General features: G+C 60.9%; 2 protein-coding genes across 2 annotated transcripts; one reads left to right on the top strand and one right to left on the bottom strand.

Moving 5' to 3' along the window:
• The first annotated feature begins 75 nt into the window (after positions 1–75).
• On the top strand, positions 76–3896 carry SURF2 (surfeit 2). The gene is made up of 6 exons (XM_061154242.1): positions 76–193; positions 291–445; positions 1653–1756; positions 2545–2730; positions 2894–3060; positions 3598–3896. Exons 1-6 carry the CDS (start codon positions 116–118, stop codon positions 3679–3681), a joined length of 774 nt encoding a protein of 257 aa, XP_061010225.1. The 5' UTR covers positions 76–115; the 3' UTR covers positions 3682–3896.
• Positions 3897–3967: 71 nt separating this feature from the next.
• SURF4 (surfeit 4) lies at positions 3968–15461 on the bottom strand. The gene is made up of 6 exons (XM_061154241.1): positions 15303–15461; positions 8454–8640; positions 7846–7922; positions 7303–7346; positions 6808–6994; positions 3968–6186 (listed from the first exon to the last, which is right to left on the bottom strand). The coding sequence occupies exons 1-6, from the start codon at positions 15348–15350 to the stop codon at positions 5920–5922; spliced, it is 810 nt and encodes a 269-aa protein (XP_061010224.1). The 5' UTR covers positions 15351–15461; the 3' UTR covers positions 3968–5919.
• Positions 15462–15607: the final 146 nt, after the last annotated feature.

Raw genomic sequence — 15607 nt, 5'->3', positions numbered from 1 at the left:
CACTTCCGGGTCCTGGAGGCGTTTGCTTCCGGGACGTCGTTGGCCCCGCCTCCGGCCCACCCCCCGACCCACGTGGTTCCGGCGAAGGTCGGCGCCCAGCTCCGCGCGCCGAGCCATGAACGAGCTGCCGGCCGACGTGCGCGCCTTTCTGCGCGAGCACCCGAGCCTGCGGCTGGAGCCCGGCGCCTGCAAGGTGGGAGCGGGGCGGGGGTGGGGTGCGGGAACCCCACGGCGGGCCCCGAGACCCCCAGCGCCCGGACCCCGTGACCGCGCCGCGCTCCCGCCCGCAGGTGCGGTGCGCTCTGACCGGCCACGAGCTGCCCTGTCGCCTGCCCGAGCTCCAGCTCTACACCCGCGGCAAGAAGTACCGGCGGCTGGTGCGCGCCTCCCCGGCCTTCGACTACGCCGAGTTCGAGCCGCACATCGTGCCCAGCACCAAGAACCCGTACGTGGCCGGGCCAGGGCGGGGCGGCCGGGCACTGCCCGGGGAGACCCGGGGACGGACAGTTTCTAGTGCTGAGCCTGGCCGGAACTGGGTAGACTCCGGAGCCCCGACCCCTCCCCGCAGAGTGAGCGCTCTTTAGAGATGCGGCCAGTTTGGCAGCGCCCACCCTCCCGTCTGTTAGGAGACCTGAGATGCAGGTGGGAGTTCTCGAGCTGTGAGTCACCTGGGACCCCAAGTGAGGCCCCCATCTCGCTCATGTCTGTATGTGTGTGTGTTCAGTCGCTCAGTCGTGTCCGACTCTTTGCGACCCGGTGGGCTGTAGTGCACCAGGCCTTTCTGTCCTTCACCATCTCCTGGAGCTTGCTCAAATTCATGTCCATTGAGTCGGTGTTGCTAGCTAACCATCTCATCCTCTGTCGTCCCCTTCTCCCCTTGCCCTGAATCTTTCCCAACCTAAGGATCTTTTCCACTGAGTCGGCTCTTTGCATTAGGTGGCCAAAGTATTGGAGCTTCAGCTTCAGCATAAGTCCTTCCAGTGAACATTCAGGGTTGATTTCCTTTAGAAGTGACTGGTTTGATTTTGCTGTAGAAGGGATTCTCAAAGGTCTTCTCCAGCATCACAATTCAAAATCATCAGTTCTTCTGCACTCAGCTTTCTTTATGGTCCAGCTCTCACATTCATACATGACTACTGGATGGTAGTGCATTACAGTGGTACCGTCTGCATATCTGAAGTTGATATTTCATTTTCTTTTTGTAAACACGAGGTTTGCCACCTGGCCTGTGTGCTTTGTAGAGTGTTGGCTCACTTGTGGTCTGTCACCTGAGGTTCTGAAGGCGGTCCTTTTCCTTCTTTAGTTTAAAGGAGAGCTTTGATTTAGCCGAGAGGGCATGGTTGACAGTAATAGTCAAGATGAAGTGGGGGGTGGCAGACAGTCCCACTCACTGTCCAGCACTTTGTGAAGCGGTGGTTCACATGCCTCTCCTGCTGGAGCAGTCTGGGGAGGCTGGCCAGGCTGTCTAGGCCTGTTTTCTGGGTGGACGGTGAGGCTGTCTGGAGGAGTGGCAGGCTGCAGTTGCTTGGAAGAATCCTGATGCCTAAGCCACACGGCAGACCTCCCTCATCAGACTCTCTGGGGGTGATTCTAAAATGTGGCCATGGTGGAGAGCTGTGGGTCTGGACCCTGGCTTGTGAACTGTCCCTTAGGCACCAGCTGTTCTGCAGACTCACGCTGCGACACATCAACAAGTCCCCAGAACACGTCCTGAGACACACCCAGGGCCGGCGGTACCGGAGGGCACTGCACAAGTGTGAGTAGCCTCGGGGACGTGGGTGTCTGGGTGCTTGCGTGCTCTCCCCAGGACCAGCACCCCTAGAAGGCAGAAGCGGCAGCCCAGTCAGCCTTTGGTGGCCCTTGGTGGATGCACCAGGCCCGGTCCCAGCACAGTGAGGAGAGGGTGATGGGAGAGACGGCCCAGAGCGAGCAGCAGACTCGGAGTGACGCGGGTTGGGTTAAGTGCTGTGAAGGAGACGGTGCTGAAGCATCCCCAGGTGGGCCTGCCTCACACAGGGGGCTCTCTGAGGGTTTCTCTTCAGACAGGACTTGAGGGGCTGCTGGGAGAGTGCTTGGCTTGGCCGTGGGCGGGGGGGGGGGGATTCTGTAGGATGGCTACTGTGCCACCATGCAAGTGGACTTGGAAAGGCAGGTGGGGACGAGACCACAGAGGGTCTTGGCAGCTTTGGATGGGAGTGCGCTGGAGGGCTAGAGCTGGGACTTCATGGAGCCCGCCATCCAGGGAGGAGTCCCAGCTGCTGTGCCTGAGCGGACCTCAGTCTCCCGGCGGCAGGCTGGCGTGGCTTCCTGGAAACTGGCTGGAGCCGAAGGAACGGGTGTTCCAGGCCTGTTCGGTCTCCGCTGGCCCGCCCCTGGCCTGCACCCCCACACACCTGGCTGCTCTCCCCAAAGGAGCTGAGCTGAAGGCTCTCCTGCTGTTTCCCTGGGGAGGAGGGTGGCAGGGCCCGGGCCAAGCCCAGCTGTGTGCCGGAGGACGGTGGGGAGACGCGAGGGATCCAGGCAGCGTAGCGGTCTGTCTCACAGATGAGGAGTGTCAGGAGCGGGGCGTGGAGTTTGTGCCGGCCTGCCTCCTGCACAAGAGGAGGAGGGAAGACCAGCAGGACGGTGACGGGCCACCTCGCCCTAGAGAAGCCTTCTGGGAGCCCCCGTCCAGCGATGACGGCGCCGCCCCGAGTGACAGTGATGACAGCATGACAGACCTGTACCCGCGTAAGCTCGAGTGCTCGGGATCCGGGTCACAGCTGTCCTCGCGGATTCCATCAGCGAGCCGCTCCCTGCTGCTGCATGTCCGCCTCTGGTCCTGGGCCTGGCTGACCCCTCGGCATAGGCGGTGCACTTGACCTGAGACAGCGCAAACCTCTACCCCTTGCAGCTGAGCTGTTCACCAAGAAGGACCTGGAAGCGACCGGGCCTGGGGACAGCACTGACGACTTTCTGACCAAGGACGAGGACGAGAGGCCGAGGGGCCCCCGAGAGACGGGCCCTGAAGACAGTGGGGCCCTGGGAGTGGGCCGGGAGCGTGTCCTCAAGCGCAGGAAGGTAGTGCTGTCTCCCAGGGTGCCGGCGCGGCAGCCATTTTCTGTAGCCGTGGGTTTCAGCTTCTTTAGAAAAATCAGATACCTTTTTTTTTTTTTACAACTGAAATTTCAAGCCAGCAGTGTACAAGACAGGTGCTGGCGGGGCTGCCTCCTGGTCTGCGCCTTCACAGAAGGGGCTGCACGGAGCAGGCTCAGGGCCCCAGCTCTAAGGCAGGGCGGTCCGGGCGCAGCGCAGGAACCTTGAGGAGAGGACTCGATCAGAGCCCCCGGAACCTCTGAGACTGGGGCAGGAAAGACGGTCCGTCAGTGATGCAGCACTGGGCTGGTAGAGGGCGGGGCAGGGCTGTGCGGTTGGGGTCCGAGTGCTGCCTTTAACTGCCCCTCCGAGTCGTCAAGGAAGCCGCAGGCAGAAAGCTGCCCAGGGGTTCCCACTAAAGTCCCTTCCTCCCTGCGGGCTGGGGTTGGGGGGCAGGCTCACAACACCCCGGCATCGCATCAGAATGCCCCTGCTGATGGGAGTTCTCTGTTTGTGCCACAGAAACGGTCCAGCTCCTTGAAAAAGAAGTTCAAAAGTCACCACCGCAAACCTAAGAGCTTCAGCTCTTTTAAACAGTCGGGTTAATGAAAGGTCGCTGGGGAAAACGCATCTTGAGAGAATTCTGAAAGTCCTCGGAAGTAGCCCGCCAGGGTCCCCACTGGTCCAGCCGGTGTCCCGAGACCTGCTCCACGCACTCCTTGCTTGCTGCCCCTGCACGGCTGAGGTCTGACCCCCACACTCAGGGAGCAGCGCGAACCCCAAAGGAAGACCTCCGTCTGGACACGGCCTCGGGCGACGCCTGGCGGGGGCACCCAGAGATCGCCCTGGCCAGGCCCCACCTGGCTGGCGGACACCAGAGGACCACACTGCGTACAACAAATGCCATTATTTATTTTGACGTGTCTCCAAAAATCAAAATGTTTTCAAACACAACTAAGATATAAAATACAGCATGAGATTTATACCTATTTCCCACAGAGAGCAAAAAAAAGTTTTTTGTTTTTTCTTCAGAAATTGTTTTTGCTCAAATCAATTCAGTAGGTCCTTTTTCCTCTCACATAAGCATCTACCCTGCCCTGAGTGTGGCCCACTCAGGGGCAGGGGCGGTGGAATGGTGACCACCAGGGGTCAGTCTGCTTTTACAAACCAAAACCTGCCACAGAGCAGCTGCGGCCTGGCCAAGCGCGCTGCTCCCTGGGGCTGGGAGGCTGGGTGACTGGGTGGGGTGCACAGAGGCCACCCTGCTCAGACTGACACCGAGTCTGACCCCCTGCGTGTGGGAGCGCCCGCGGGACGGAAGTAGAAAGTCCTCCATCCTTATAAATACTTGGGGAGCAGGGAAGTGGGCTCCTGGGGGTGGGGTGTAAGGAGCCTCTGCAGTGGTGGGGCTCGGGGGATGGGGGGATACACGGGTGGTGCTGGAAAAGTGGCGATGGCTCCCCTCGGGTTAGCTGGGTCCAGACCGTAGGGAAGGTTCTAGCAGCTCTGGTGGGTAAGAGCCAGCCTCCCCCTGCCCTGTGAAGCTGGCCAGGGGCTCGAGTGGGTTGGGGTCCGTGTGGATCCGGGTTCGGGACTGACCCCGGAAGCCCCAGGGAAGGCCCTCGGGTCGGGCTCACACCCCCAGCAGATGAATCCAGGGAAGACGGGGCCTGCTCCAAGGCAAGGCTGAGAGACCGCGGAGGGCCTGGCGGGGGCCCGGGGGTGGCACGGGCTGTGGTCACCTCGTGGACGAGTGAAGAACAGCGAGAAGAGCTCCCGGCCCCGCCCCCAAGAAGAGAAACACAGTGTAAGGCAATGTTAGAAAACTTTAAATACAGGATCAAGATCCAATCGGTAAGGCATCACAAATCGTAAAAAGTAATTGGGGCTGCATTCAGCATAGCAAATAGACAATCTGAGCAAGCAGCGGCCTCATGAGGCCGGGGAGCGAGCGGGGCCGGGGGGCGCCAGGCCGGCTGCGGCTACGACTGGGACGGTCGGCCTGAGGTAACTGGTCTGAGTGCCCGCTCCGGCCCAGCCCAGCCGGCAGCGGCAGCTGCTCCCTGGCTGGGCACGCAGGTGCCGACGAGGCCCACGTGCTGCCAGGCCTGGGCTCCAGCCCCTGTGGGCTCCGGGCGGCCTTTCTGAGGGCCTTGTCCCCACCGTGAGCCCCTCGCACTCCCAGGCATCGCCCCGCGGAAACCGTACTGGCCCCAGCCGCTTCTCCGAGGAACGCCCTGGCCGCGAAGCGCAGCCTCGGCTGCCGCTCCAATACTGCCTTATTCTTGGGGTCTGGGGTTTCTCTAAACGCTCTCACCAGCCCTTAAGAGGCTCACAGCGCAGGGCGGAGACCACGGGGAAGGCACTGGTGCGGGTCTGAACCAGTGTGTTGGTGTTGGGCTGGGCTACCCTGATCATTGAGTAGTTTTAGCTAAAAAGGTAAACTTCAAAAAAAAAAATAAGAGGGAGACTGCTATGAATGATACACAAATGTATCTGCTCACAGTACGGCTTCCAGGTCCCCACCCCAAAAATGAAACAAAAAAACCGGGCTGACAGGCCACAGCCAAGCAAGATGCCCACTCCAAGAAGCCACAGCCCTGCCCTGGGGTGGGGGGCGCTGACCTCGGCCGGCCGGCTCCACACGGTCAGATACCAGGCTGTGGGTCCATAGCAGGTTTAGCCATTAATTATCAGGTGTCTGCAAATAAAGTTCTCAAAACATCTGTGCCTTTACCAAGGGAGGGAAGGGAAGGGGGTACAGGAGATGCTGGCAAGTTACTCGAATCCACCCTGAACCAGTCCTCGACGGCCGCGGGCCCCAGCCAGGCAGGGAGGACGCTGTTACCATTCTTTCTTCTTCTCGTCCATGGACACGCCCCCGGGGCCCAGGGCCACCACCAGGAGCAAGCCTCCAATCACTGACATGGTCTGGAAGAAGTCGTACTTGAGGAAGTCGTGCATGGGCTTATAGACGGGAATGGTCCAGAAGGCGTTGAAGTACACGTTGATGGCAAACAGCCAGACGACAAGAGTCAAGGCGGCCAGCTTGGTTTTAAAGCCGATGGCCACCAAAATCATCAGAGCTGTACCCACGATGTTCTGGAGGATCTGCGTAGGTTGAAACGTATGGAATGAGAATGAATGTGAAGAAGAGATGTGTCCCATTTGATATGAAGGCGAGTTCCAGCTGCCCACATCCCCGCAGGCCCCACGCCAGGGTGGAGTAACTCAGCGTGTGCCGAGAGCTTCACAAGCAGGGAAGGAAAAGAGGTGCTACCAAGGCGAGGGCAGCAGAGGCCGCCCCGGAGGGAGCGAGGTCTGCAGTTCACAGGCAGGGTTATTAGCGGGCTCACTCACGGCTGACCCTAGGAGCCCTGTTAGCTGGACCACACCCCGGGGCTGCTCAGGACCAACCGCTCCCTGCCCCCAGCGCCAGGAGCCCCTCCTGGGGACCCTGCCCAGTCAGGGCCCCAGCTCTATAAGCTCCTAGGAGCCAAGGATGAAGCCTTCGACTCTGCAGCCCCAACCCCTGGCGTGCAAACAGGACACGCTGCAGGTGGGCATGCCCGGAAGGAGAGAGAAGCAGGTGTGCGTGCTGTGATCCTGCTTCTCCCACTGGAGGGGCCCTGTGATGAGGTCAGGGCAGGACGGCCCCTCGGCGGTGCGCAGCGCGCAGAGAGGAGGGGGCAGTGCCTCCCAGAAGGCCGGGGGTCAGCCGGGGAGACGTACCGAGAAGAAGCTGGCGTCAAAGTGGAGCAGCGTCATGAACATCAGCACCAGCAGGACGCGGCCCCCGAGCTGCATGTACTGCCGGGGGGAGCTCTCGCGCACGGTGGGCACGCCTGCGAACATGCTCTTGCCCTCGGAACGGGACTCAGCCAGCAGCAGCAGCAAGCCGCCTCCCAGGGCCAGGTTCCTGCGGGGCACACCCCGCGGCGGTCACTCAGGGCCCCCAGGCCCCGCCCATGCTGGGCGGGCCGGGTCGGAGGGCCCAGCAGGAAGGGAACTCCGCTGACCAGTGCCCCCCGGACCCTCAGCCCTCATGAGACGTGGGGTTCTCACCTGTGTTCTCGGGGTTCGGGGATGGGGAGGAAAAGGCCTCACCAACGTCCACTACAGAGTCTAAGCAGCACAGTTTTGACCCAGAGAAACTCACTTCACCCAGTCGCTACTGACTTTAGAGACAGGAGGAGATATACTAGCCACCAACCAGGAGACACCTACCTCATCAAAAACTTCAAGTCCCACAAAATGCTGTAGGCGATCGTCTGAGGAACAGAGGAAAAAGAAACTGGAGTCTCAGCATTTCCAGACAAATTTGTGTTTCTACAGAATTAACAGCATCAGGCAATTCTTCCAACATACGTGAGAAATCTAAATACAAGACAGACAAAACTCTTTCGGGACACCAATAGCCCCAAACTCAGCGAGGGGCTCAGCGTTCCTCGGGGTGGGTGGTGGCCCAGACCTGTCAACGAGCCCCTGCTTCCTCAGAGCTGGGCCCAGACAGTTTTGGAGGACATGGCGGCTCCAGGACCCGATCCGGATGAAGTGTGAGCTAAACATTTCATGAGTAGCTACGTGTTCTCTGTGAAGTAGAGAACCCTGTGACCTGCTGCCTTGTCAGAAGGAACTCGGGGAAGTAGACAACGGTGGAAGCCCAAGAGCTTGGCCCCAGGCAGTTCCAGGCAGACACACATGGGCTGAAAGGGGAGTGGGGCTGAGTCCTCGGCTGTAAGCAGGGCGACAGGAGGGAGACCCGCTCACCTGCAGCGCGATGATGCCGAAGAGCCCGAAGCAGGCATACTGCACGAAGTTCCTGCTCAGCACCAGGATGCAGCCGGCTGCAAGGAGGCTGAGGTCAGGGCTGCGGCACCCCCACCCCGGCCGCTGGCACTGTGGCAGCCCAGCCACCCACCCCAAGCAGAAAGCAGTCTCTGGTGGGGGGCGGTCTCTACCTATCAAAAACCCTGGTCCAGAAAGCAGACTCCTGGCTAGAGTCGCGTGTGTTAGAGGCAGCTCTGCTGGGAGCCGCAGTCCTGTCCTGTCCCTGACAGACGGGCGGCGGGAGCCGGGCCCAAGGCCCACGCGGCCGCACTGGTGTCTGAGGCCCGCCCGTCTCCGTTTGCCGCTGTTTTCCTCTCCAGACCCCAGGTTCAGGGTTCCTTGGCTCCTCACTGGCCACCCCCAGTCCCTTGTACCTCCTGCTCTGGGCACTGAACCCAGGGCCTCAAAGCAACCCAGCCAGGACTGTACACAGAGCAGCCAGCCAGGGGCCAGCAGGGCTCGCTCCCAGGCCCGCCCGGCGCCCTGGCGGGGGGAGCGGGGCGCAGGCCGCTGCCCGGGAGGCCCACGGGGGCCCAGGCGCCACTCACTCAGCTGCCCGAGCAGGTTGAGGAAGACGAAGGAGGAGGCCAGCAAGTAGCCGCAGCTCCAGGTGGTGTCGATGTAGTCCCGCTGCTCGCTCCACTGGAACCACATGCGGATGCCGTCCTCCAGGAACGTGCTGATCAGGCAGAGGCGCGCCACGTGCGGCAGGTACTGCTTCGTGACGCGCAGGAACTGCGGGCCGGGAGAGCTGCGGTGAGGGGCGGCGGGACGGAGCAGGGAGGCCCGGCACCCGCTCCCAGCACCGCCCAGGGGTCGGAGGGCAGGGGGCGTCCGGGCACCCTGCCTGGAGGCGAGGGAGACCTCAGTCCAGTCCCCGACCTCCTCCTCTGTCGTTTCAGCCGGCGCGTCAACTACAGTCATCACCCGTGGAACTGCTGCAGGACACCACGTCCACCCTCAGTCAAGAGGGTGAAAAGCCAGACGCCCACGACAGACTCAGCGGGCCCTCGGCGATGCCCTGGCCCAGGGTCTCCCTGCCGCAGCACTGCTGCCCCAGCACGCGCTGTGCCCATCACAGGACGTCCACGAAGGCCGTGAAAGCCTGCCTGGCCTCGCTGTCCTTGTGCTGCTGGGGCGGCCCCGCCCCACGCTGACAGCTGGGAACGCCTGCAGACACAGCTTCCTCCTGCCCGCGCCCGCCAGGCCATTCACGACGGCCGACCAGGAGACACACACGCACCTTGAAACCGAGTGACAAATGTCATTCAGGTGAACCACACGCACTCGAAGCGGAGGGACAAAGGGAAAGACACCCTGTGACACACGATAACAGCAGGAACCGGGGAGAAAGATCGGGTACCCGCCCACGTGACTGGTGTGTCAGCAGCCAGAGTCCGAAGGGCACCCGTGAGTCTGACCCCTCGAAGGGACATCGAGTGAGCGTCACAACCTCTAAGGCTGGCTAACCTGCTGCTGGAATAAACGAAGGTGTGCCTGGGAGCGTTTTTGCCATTTCGGTGTTTTGAAAAGCTGACTGGAAGTCCTAGGTGCTGCTAGAGCTGTCCACCATGGTTAGCAGGCTGCCAGCCGTTTAGACCAAGCTTTGGTTGTCAGTTCTGGCTTAGCTGGCACAGAGATGCCTCCCCTCCCCCGGGCTCTGGGCCACAGCAGCCTGCCCTGAAGACAGAGGGGTGAAAGGCCAGGCATCCACACTCTCCATGTCCCAGAGCCTGGACCCCGAGGTGTCGCTTGTGCGCGAGTCTGCTTGGCCCCTGACCCCCATGGAATCACGCCGGAGCCCCAGGGAGAGAGGGAGATGTGCAGTCAGGCGAGTGGGCGGCCCAGGGCAGGAAGCCAGGGCTGGGGCTGACGGCTGGTGCTGTCACCCTGGCTCTGACCCCCCGACGGCCAGCGCACTGTGGATAAGCCGAGTGAATGCTTTGGTGGGGGCGGGGGGTCTCCACTATCCTACAAAGCGCGGACCAGTGGGTTAATAGTCGTGAAGATTCTTTCCAACCTTAATGAGCAGAGGAAAAAAGCGAAGGACAATGAACCTTGTCTTTAAAAGGAAAAAAAAAAAGAGGTTCCCAATACACCTACATGAAGTCTGGAGGCCACGTAGGTAGAAGCACTTCAGATCAGGAGCTGTGGGGACAGCGGACGCCACACACCCTCCCATTTCTGCCTCAGGGCCTGAATCAAAACGCCCAGCAGCAGGGTAATCACCCAGCCTGGGAGGCCCGGCCACCAGCCAAGAAGCCCTGGCCTGACAACACAGGCCTCAGCAGGGTGTCGCCACCTGGGTAAAGCCATATGAGGCTGGCACAGCCCACCAGGAGGGCAGTGTGGACTGAGAGTCCCAGGCAGGGGCCAACTCGCCTTCACTGGCCCCTAAACCGCAAGACGGAGGCAGTGTTTAAAGCCTCCATGACACGTCTGCACTCTTAATTTGAGTGTCTGGGTCAAGGGGATTAGAGAGCGGCGGAGAGAAGTTCTCTTCGGACAGGTAATTCACTCCTTCCAAGTGCAGACATGCCAAGACAGACATCTCTGTTCGAAAAAACTGCAAACATTCAAGTATCTGCGCTCTAAACTAAGCACATCTCAGTGATAAAGAATCCGCCTGCCAATGCAGGAGACGTGGGTTTGATTCCTGGGTCATGAAGATCCTCTAGAGAAGGAAATGGCAACCCACTTCAGTATTCTTGCCTGGGAAATCCCATGGACAGAGGAGCCTGGCAGGCTACAGCCCATGGGGTCACAAACAGTTGGACATGACCTAGCAGCTAAACAGCAATGTGGGCCAGGTTTCGGGCTATTTTACAAATCAGGCCACAGAGCCTCTCTGTAACCAGCCACGTCTAATGAGCACCTGTTTGGACTGAACATGGAGGAGGACGGCTAGGTGTGACAGCGTGAGACCAGCGCCAGTCTGAACCTCGCCTGCACACATCGCGGTCTCAGCGTCTGGCCCCTGGCCCCACACCGTGCTGCAGACAGCGTGCCCTTGGTGCGGCAGGGGAGCCCCTGAAGCAGCACCCAGAGGCCACTGGGCCAGCGCTCACACCAAGCTGGCCTCCTGCACACACCATGGGTCCCGAGGCCGGGGCTGCCTGCGGCCCATGCACTCAGAGTGGTCACCCATGCCGTGTGCCAGGCATAGGGTCACAATGGGAAGGCCGGAGGGAGACACTGAGTGGGCAGGGCCTGCAAGACAAGGGACAGGGTCTGTCACCCTCTGGGGGGCAGGCCTTTCGCAGGAAGCTCACGGTCAAGTGTGGCATATGGGTCCTAAGCAGGACCCCATCTGAGGGCTCACTTACAGAGCTGAAGTTTCTGTACAAGGGGCTGTGGTTTCCGAGTGGCAGGGATTTAAGCGGCAGCTGTACCCAAGCTGGGACGTGGCTCTGTGACACGGCCATCACATCACACAGCCACCTGCAGCTCCCAGAGAACACGGGGAAACCTACTCTCTCCGAGTGTCCAAGACAAAAGGGACTTGAGGAAAACAGGCTACAATTCTTGGTTCATGAGAACTTGCAGGCAGAGGCAAGAGGTGGGTCAGGCTTCCTTGTACCCTGAGAACTGCGGCTGCCCTTCTCCAGGGCCGCTCCGAGCCTGCACACCCCAGAAGATTACAGCCTGCGGCCAGGGACCTCCGGCCCATCAGGCTGAGTCAGGGCTGGTACCCGAGGCCAGTGACTCGCAGGGGCACATCCACCAGGACCCCCGGACCCCCAGCGAGTCTCCCCGGGAGCTCTGTAAGGCCACGCAGCACCTGGAGGTCCAGAAAGAGGTGGCGGTCGGCCCTGGGCTGGAGAGAGGGCCTGGCTTCCCTACTGAAAGCCCACACGGGACACAGCACCAGGAGAGAGGAGCAGGGCCAGGCTGCTCATGACCTTCCGGGAGAAGCCCTGCCGCCGCCGCCGCCGCCGCCGCCCCCGCCCCGCGCTCCACCCGCTCCCCAAGAGGCAGGGAGGCAGGGCGGCTTCTCAGAACCTCCTGTCTGAGGTCGGAGCAGGGGAAAGTGAGTCAGCGGGCTCCTCTCTGCCCTCTCCCCGCTCCTTTTTGGTGTGAGGCCGGAAGCCCCTGTGGGGGAGGGATGACAAAGGAACGGAACACGAAGCCACCCAGCACCGTCCCAAACCCGACCCACACCGGGGCTCCACACGGGCTAAGGCACAGCCCGAGACCTGGGGGCTGCGGGGCCCGGCTCAGCGTCCCGCCAGGGCCGTCCCCGCTCCCCAGCGCTTGACCAGAGGCCAAAGGGAGCTCCTGGAGGTGAGAGCACCCAGGACTGGCTCTGTCCTGCCAGAGGACAGGTGGAAATACCAAAGGCCACACGGACAGCAAGGCCTCATGCAGCTTATCTGTCACCTTGGTGACACAACCCATTAAGTGCTAATATTATTTACTGGGGCAAATGTGCTTGGGAGTCACAGCCTGCAGCCTGGCCGTGAGTCCCAGCGGCAGGGGATGGGCGTCATTTTGGATTGCCGAGTTGATGAGTCTCTGGCCCCTTCAGACCCAGGCTCAGATGGCTTCCGGATGCCAGCTTCCGCAGACAGCTCTCTCAGCACTTTCTCCAGCAGGAGGACGCTGTCCCTGCCACCCAGGGCAAGGAGCCTGATGCCAAAGAGGCAGCTGAGCCTGCTGGCCGCAAGCAGCCGGACCACTCACCCACACTCATGCCTCTGCAGGCCTGAAGGAAGGTTGCAGCTTGCCGACTCAATGTGGCGGCCCACCACGAGCCGTGCAAGACCACACAGACCTCCCTCTCTGCATCTGAAGAGGGAAGCACTGTGGCCCAAGCTCCTGGGACCCTGGGGCAACACAACGAGTGTGCACGGACAACCTGGCCCCATGCCGGAGCACTGGAGATTCTGGATTACCATCGTAGCTCTCAGGGGACACACGGCCCTTCTGAGACCCCGCTCACTTCTGGCCGACTTTCTGTCCCTTCATTTTTGCTTTTGTTTTCTGAAGATGAGGTTAGAAAAGACAGATATGTCATGTTTATATTTATCGGTCACATCAGTGACTTTCATGACATTTCCCCAATCCCTTCAAGGGAGATCATTTTCATCTTAAAAGCCCAGACTTTCTGCACCTTTACTGTTGGCAGCTGGTTTAGCACCATGTGGATCAACGTCAAAAAATAAAACCGCCAGCCCAGCTGGGCCAGACTCTGTCCATAGGAAGCCATCGCTTTTGCTCTGTGCCCCATCACCCATCCACGTCTTTCTCTCACACCAGGCCGGGTGGCAGAAGCAGCTCCTAACTTCGGTGGTGACAGCACAGCCTGGCCCCGCCCTCCCAAGTCGCCCACGGAAGGGCGCGGAGGTGTCTGCGGACAGCTGTCACCACCAAGGTGGGCTCTGGCCCTCAAAAACTGACCGCAGGATCCTGCCCTGCCCGGCAGATGCAGCCTTGTTTTCCCAGATTTTAGGCGGCGTGCTCTCTTATAGAAAAACACCAGGCATGAGAAGCATCTTGCGTGTGACACTGGGCTTTGCCCAGGGCTGTGGCCCCAGGAGCCTCAGCAGTGAAACCGGTACAGGTTGATCCTGTGCGCCCCTCGAGGGCCTTTCGGTTCCAAGATTCTGCTGCTTTCATTTAAAGCAAACAAAATGCATGGAGAAAAAAAAGAAAGGATTACGTAAAGAGAGTCTGATTTTTTTTTTTGGCAGGAGGAGGGTTTATCATTTGATAGTTGGCAGCAACTTGAGTGGAGACATTTTATCTAGATTCAGTTATGAAATTCACTTGCAAAACCAGGGTTTTTCCGGGCTGCAGAGAGAGTGTACGAGGCTCTTACGGCTACCATGGCTGCACGGAGCCGTCTCCTTAGGTGGCGGCTACTTGGGGAAACAAAACTGGGTCACTAAAATCATGTCAGTGAAAGCGGACAAAGCTGGCTGGCTTGGTTTTTGAGAGCTTTCTATACAAATTGCTTTTGCAAGAAATACAATTTTTAGATTGTAAACACAAAATCATGACCTGAGGGAAAAACATTTCTTCAAGTTGACTGTTTTGGCCCCCCACTGTTTTGTAACATAGGCAGCTCACAGGAAAGTGGGGCTGGGAGAACCCAACGGGGAGGCCACGCTAGAGAGATCTCATCCGTCAGGGGAACGACAGGAAATCTTGTTCACCAATAACTGATTAGAAAACAGCTCACTTAACTATTGTTTAAAAATCTCACACACACACACACACACCCCTTCCAGTGAGCCCAGCCTTGGAGTACGATGAATTATAAAACCCCCATAAAAACAGAAACTTAAACCTCACTACTTTTAACTCCGACGAAGCCACACACCCATGAAGTAACCAAAGACAGCATGGCGGTTGGGCGGGCCGCGGCTCTTCTGTAGACATAACGGGACACTTTCAGAAGTAAAAGGTGCACGGCTAAAGAACCACCGCCATGGTCTCCGGGCCAAGCTTGGTCGAAGGAGACAGTGGGAGGACCCTTTGCAGGACCTGGTTCTGTCCATCTAGATTCCGAGCACCTTTAGTAGTGACTCAGTGGCCTGTTCCAAGGGCCCGCTTCCCTGTTGCTAGGAATGCCACCTGGACACTCCTGGTCTCCTCAAACAGGAAGGTAGGCGTCCGCGTCCCCCTCCCCCCAGCTGTGTGTACAGACAGATACCCATTCATTTCAACGCGGGGCAGAGTCCAGACAGGGAAGGAAGATAGAAGGGAAGGGTCAAAGGGACCCCGTGAACCCAACACGTCTGGGACAGAGCAAAGAAACAGTGCCGAGACTTTCTGCAGTGGGGGTGCCTACCAGGGCGCCCCCCTTTCCACCGGGAGGACCCCCTCAGGCCTCCAATCTGACCAACCCCCCTGCTCAGGATCCGCCCCCTAAGAATGCCCAGTGGAAGGACACGCGTGCAGGGACGACCCAGCGGTGCAGAAAGGCGAGGACGCTCCCCAAGCATCCCCCATCCCACCCCGGGGCCTCAGGCCCCTTCTCGGGAGGCGCGGAGACAGCCGCTGGCGCCCCTCGGCGTCTAGGACGAGCCGGGCCGATCAGGCAGGGAGGACAGGCCCACAGAGCTGGGCGCCCGAAGCCCGGGCCCGGCGAACACACCCAAGGCGCCCCGGCGCGCAGGCGGCGCAAGGGCGGGCTGGGCCCCTGAGGACGAGTTTAGGGGTGCCCCCGGCCCGGGCAGGTGGCGAGCCCGGGAGGCAGGGCCCCGGCTGGGGGAGGGGGAGCGAGCCCGGCGGGGTATCGAGGCGTGGGGGGCGCCCGGCCCAGGCCTCGGGGCGGCCCGGGGGCCGGCTCCGCGGGGCACGGGCGGGGCCCCGGGGGCACCCAGGTCGGGGGCCCGACAGGAGGGCCGGGGTTAGGGGGCGCCCCGGGCCGACGGGCCCGCAGGCCGCACCTGGTCGGCGAAGTCCTCGGCCGTGCCCATCAGGTCGTTCTGGCCCATGGCGGCGGCAGGAGGCTCGGCTCGCTCGGTCGCTCGCTCGCTCCCTCGGCGCTCGGCCCGTCGGCGCCCGCGCCCGCTGCGGCCTCCACAGGAAGTGCCCGGCGGCCGGCCTCGCTCCGCGTCCGCGGCTCCAGCGGCTGCCACGTAGGCCAACCCTTAAAGGGGCCGCGCCGCGGGGCCCGCCCCGGCCGCGCCTTAAAGGGGCCGCGCGCGGCCCGCCACACTCAGGCCCCGCCCTCCCCGCGCGAGGCCCCGCC

This window comes from Dama dama, chromosome 11 (assembly GCF_033118175.1).
Source record: "Dama dama isolate Ldn47 chromosome 11, ASM3311817v1, whole genome shotgun sequence".
Classification (NCBI taxonomy): Eukaryota; Metazoa; Chordata; class Mammalia; order Artiodactyla; family Cervidae; genus Dama; species Dama dama.
This window is presented reverse-complemented; position numbering and strand designations above follow the sequence as displayed.

Bases quoted from the DNA above. Each gene is read 5' to 3' on its own strand.
- SURF2 (XM_061154242.1), top strand. From the start codon at position 116: ATGAACGAGCTGCCGGCCGACGTGCGCGCCTTTCTGCGCGAGCACCCG. The intron at 194-290 runs GTGGGAGCGGGG...TCCCGCCCGCAG, and splicing joins TGGAGCCCGGCGCCTGCAAG to GTGCGGTGCGCTCTGACCGG. The intron at 446-1,652 runs GTACGTGGCCGG...ACTGTCCCTTAG, and splicing joins GTGCCCAGCACCAAGAACCC to GCACCAGCTGTTCTGCAGAC.
- SURF4 (XM_061154241.1), bottom strand. From the start codon at position 15,350: ATGGGCCAGAACGACCTGATGGGCACGGCCGAGGACTTCGCCGACCAG. The intron at 8,641-15,302 runs GTGCGGCCTGCG...CCCGGCCCGCAG, and splicing joins CCGAGGACTTCGCCGACCAG to TTCCTGCGCGTCACGAAGCA. The intron at 6,187-6,807 runs GTACGTCTCCCC...CAACCTACGCAG, and splicing joins TTGACGCCAGCTTCTTCTCG to ATCCTCCAGAACATCGTGGG.